This window comes from Phaseolus vulgaris, chromosome 7 (genome assembly GCF_051622355.1).
Source record: "Phaseolus vulgaris cultivar YP4 chromosome 7, ASM5162235v1, whole genome shotgun sequence".
NCBI classification, from domain to species: domain Eukaryota; kingdom Viridiplantae; phylum Streptophyta; class Magnoliopsida; order Fabales; family Fabaceae; genus Phaseolus; species Phaseolus vulgaris.
Genome location: NC_143504.1, coordinates 34,624,021 through 34,628,307, shown reverse-complemented (window position 1 = coordinate 34,628,307; position 4,287 = coordinate 34,624,021). Strand labels below are relative to the sequence as shown.

Genomic DNA, 4,287 nt, shown 5'->3' with positions numbered 1-4,287 from the left:
TGATTATGATGATGAAGGTGTGGAAATAAAGGACATGAAAATAAGCATAAGATGATGAAGATAGCTAAATATAAATGAATAAAAGTATGGAAGAATGGCATAAGGAAAGGAAAGAAAAACAAAAGGGTAAAGATATTAAGATATGCTTATGGAATAAGGAATCACGTCATTTAAAGGGGGAGGAGACTCCAAGATGAGTGGTGAAGAGCCGCCACTTGAAATGCACAAACACCCAAGATAAGACCCAATTCCTAGGAGACCAAGCACACTAAACACTCATGTAGAGTTTCTTTTCTATTCAAAATTAAATGTCTCAATTACATGAGGCAAGGTTCCCTTTATATAAGAGAGAGTGACTTGGGAAGCAAGAGTGAAAGCGGTAGGGGTGTCATTTATGAGAAACCTTCTAGAAGGTAGGTCAAAAAATCCTAAACCTAGGTGCACTTGTCATGAAAGGTGGGCTTGGTACAAGCCCAGATTATGCTAAGTACAACCTAGTTTATGCTAAGTCAACCATACTCTAGCTTATTCTTCTATTTGGACCTCCAAAGTGAGCCCAATTTATTTACATAAACTTGTGTTTTAAAAAACCAGAAGAAAGAACATTTGATACTCTGGTCTATGTTCAGTTCTTCTTCTGCTGAGATGACGGACTTAGTTGTGAAGTGGTTGTTGTGTCCTTGGTTATCTCATTGTCTAGTTGGGTTGTATCAATTGGTCACACTAAATGACATAACCAAAAATTCATAGTGACCATACATTGATCTAAAAGCAGTTTTCTGAACATCTTTCGCTTTCACTAAAATTTGGTGATAACCTTAGCGCAAATCTATCTTAGAAAAGACAATTGTCCCATGCAACTGGTCCATCAAATCATGAATTCTAGGAAGAGGATATTTATTCTTGATTGTTAACTTGTTCAACTCTCTATAATCTATGCATAAACGAGATGAACCATCCTTCTTCTTCACTAATAACACAGGAGCTCCCCATGGAGAAACACTAGGTTGAATGAATTGTTTCTCTAGTAAGTCTTATAGTTGTTTCTTCAATTTAGCTAACCCCGATGGTGCCATTCAGTATGGAGTAATTGATACAGGGTCTGCTCCAGGAATCAAGTCTATTGCAAATTTTATCTCTCTTTTAGGTGGAAGTCTGGGAATCTCATTAGAAAATACATCCATGAACTCTTGAACTACAAACATATATTTTTGCACTTTATCAATAACTATAGAACAAGCTAAGAGCACAAAACATTATGTACCTTCTTGAATCTCTCTCAAACTATTGAGTAGAGATAACTTGCATTTCTTCTAATTTAGGGAAAATTAACTTCTTCTAACCATAATATATAAGGATATGATTAGTAGACAACCAATTCATTCTCAATATAACCTCTAAATCTTTCTGTGGTATACAAATCATGTAGATCTTGTACTTCTGCCCATCTATAATTATTGGACACTCAACACTCATAGAAGAAGTTACTACCATACCTTTTGTTGGTGTAGATACCACCAACTCAATTTCTAATTCTCGGACTAGCAACTTAAGTTTTTCAACACAATCAAAAGATATAAAAGAATGGGTTTCCCCATAATCAAACAATGCAATATGTTCCAGGGATAGAAAAAATACCTCTAACAAGGCTATTAGATTGTGAGCTTCAACTCCACTAATGGCAAAAACTCTGCCTGATGCTCTGGGTTTCTGATTATTATTCTGTTGCACTCCAGTATTACTTAGGGCCTCAAGTCTGGCACGATAGTCCTTTGTAGCATGACCATATCTATGGCTTCTATCACATGTAACATTTGGCACTGGATGGGGACAAAATTTAACTATATGTTCCCCACCACACCTAAAACATTTGACATTTTGTAGCAACTGAGAAGTAAGCCCTCCACTCCTGAAGAATTGAGGTCCAGAATAAGGCTTATTTTTATCTTCATATTTGGGTGTGCTTGTATAAGGTCCTTCCACCATTTGTGGCTTAATAGCTCTACTACAAATTTTCAACTCTTCACCACCTTTGCCTTCTCCACTAGAGCAGGGAATCTCTAGTGGACATTGGGAATACCACTTCCTTAAGCTCATGTCTTAATCCAAACTCAAATTTTTTGCATCTCCAAGCTTCAATCATAGTCTGGGTATAAAATCTAGCCAAATGTTTGAATCTGGTAGCATACTCAGTGACAAAAATATTTCCATGATCTAGCTACATGAATTCAATCTCCTTTGCATATCTGACACTTTCATGAAAATATTCCTCCAAGAATCTTGCTTTGAAAGTAGCATATTCTCCTTTGTCTTCCATCATTTGCTTCATGTCTATCCACCAAAATTCAGTTTCTTCAGTTAGAACATAAATGGCATAGGATAACTTCTTCTCTTCAAAACATTGAGTAGCTTCAAATATTCTTTCTATTTCTAACATCAACTGGTCTGCTTCATCTGGATTTACCCTCCCATTAAATTTTGGTGGATTATGTCTCAAAAAATCCTCCATACTAAAGGTATGGGGTTGTTGACGAAGTTGAGACGCTTCTGTTGTTAATCTAGTTGTTTCTAATTGATGAAGGGCGACCTAATGTTGTTGTGCCATAGTAGCACTCTGTTGTTGGAAGTCTGTTGTCATCATCTCTATTGCTCGAGCTATGTTGGGCATATATACTACTGGAGGAGTATTAAGTGGTCTATGAAGAGCATGGGAACTTTGATGTTTCAAATCCATGATGAAGGTTGAAGTTGTGCTGCTTTTGGTTTGGGTTTATTCTAGGGTGTTTAAAATCTTTGTATTTCCTAGTCCCTTGACAAACTTGCTTAATTTGTTTTAAAAGAGAAAAGTGTTTTTCTAAGCAAAGAGAAAAACAACCAGTTGAATCCTCGAAATAATCGGTTGTTTGTCACTTGGCTTGTTTTAAGGTTTTAAAACTGTTTTTGATTTGGTTAAATAACTGCTTAACCAATTCAACCGGTTAAACCGACTTTTCAACCGGTTGATTGTGATATTTCATAACAGCTTTTTGAAAATCTGTTAATCTATTTTGGATGTGAATCAAAATTGTTTTGGCTCATAAATGCTGCCTATAACGACTAGTTTTGAGTACTATAATATGACTTTTCTTTTAAAAAAAAATACACAAGTTTTATATCAAATACAGTGAGATTGAGATTAGTTTTGAAAGAAGTTTTTCAAAAGTTTTGCAAGATTGTTGAATAGTTGTGCACTGGTTCAAGGTCTGATCATAGGAGCTTTCTGATTTCTGTAAACTCAGGTGTAATTTGTTCCTTTCATGATTCTTGTAATTGCTCTTTCATAAACTTGTAAGTGTGTGTGAAATACTGTAAAGTCAGAGCATGTTTGAACTAGAGGTGTGTGGTTGCAAAGAGGGTGAGTGGTTCTTGTGGTTTCAAGATCACCTCTTTGTGGTTGTGTTGTTTGTAATCTGTGAGTGATTACTAGTGGAACCCAGTTGTTGTTCTGGGAATTGGATGTAGCTCAAGGTTGAGTGAACCAGTATAAAATTGGCTAAGTAAATTTCTCTCTCTCTCACTCCTTATAAACTATTTGTTTTAATTATGTTTTGATTGTTGCTGTTAGATATTATTAGATATTATTAGATATAATTAGATATTATTGGATATTATGAGATATTATAGATATTGTTAGATATCTCATATTTATGTAATGGGCTTAGCCTATATGTTTCTTTTCCTATATAAACATAACCCTATGTGTTCAATATACACAAGGGATTTACCTTATTCTTTCTTTTTCTTTAATATGGTATCTAGAGCATAAGGTTAGGGTTTTGGGTTCAATTTTTATTGGTGAACCCACTATTCACTGGAATTTTCCAGCCACCACCCCACTGTCTCGCCGGAGCAACCATCGAACCCTCACCGGAGTCGCCGCCGGAATCTCGTCGGAGCCGTCACCGGAATCCTGCCAGAGCCGTCACCGGAATCTCGTCGAAGCCTCCACTGGAGACGCTGCCGGAATCGCTACCGGAGCCTTCATCTTTGTTGCTGCCGCCAATTAACCGGTGACTGGATTTGTCCTTATCTTCTATGGCTTCTTCCGCTTCCGCTGCCACTATGGCTTCTTCTGTTGCCGCTACCACTGTGGCTTCTTCCGCAGTCATTATGCCGGATTCATTTATTTATACTAATTACGTCAATGTTCATCTTTCCATTGACAAATTGGATGGAACCAATTATGACACTTGGGCATCAGATATTAAATTATGGTTTAAGAGTTAAGGTTATGTTGATCATCTTACT

At 36.6% G+C, this 4,287-nt stretch overlaps 1 protein-coding gene across 1 annotated transcript; it reads right to left on the bottom strand.

The window, feature by feature from the left end:
• Positions 1-1,076: 1,076 nt before the first annotated feature.
• Positions 1,077-2,097, bottom strand: LOC137829115 (uncharacterized). Its single transcript, XM_068635908.2, has 2 exons — positions 1,497-2,097; positions 1,077-1,195 (listed from the first exon to the last, which is right to left on the bottom strand). The coding sequence occupies exons 1-2, from the start codon at positions 2,095-2,097 to the stop codon at positions 1,077-1,079; spliced, it is 720 nt and encodes a 239-aa protein (XP_068492009.2).
• Positions 2,098-4,287: the final 2,190 nt, after the last annotated feature.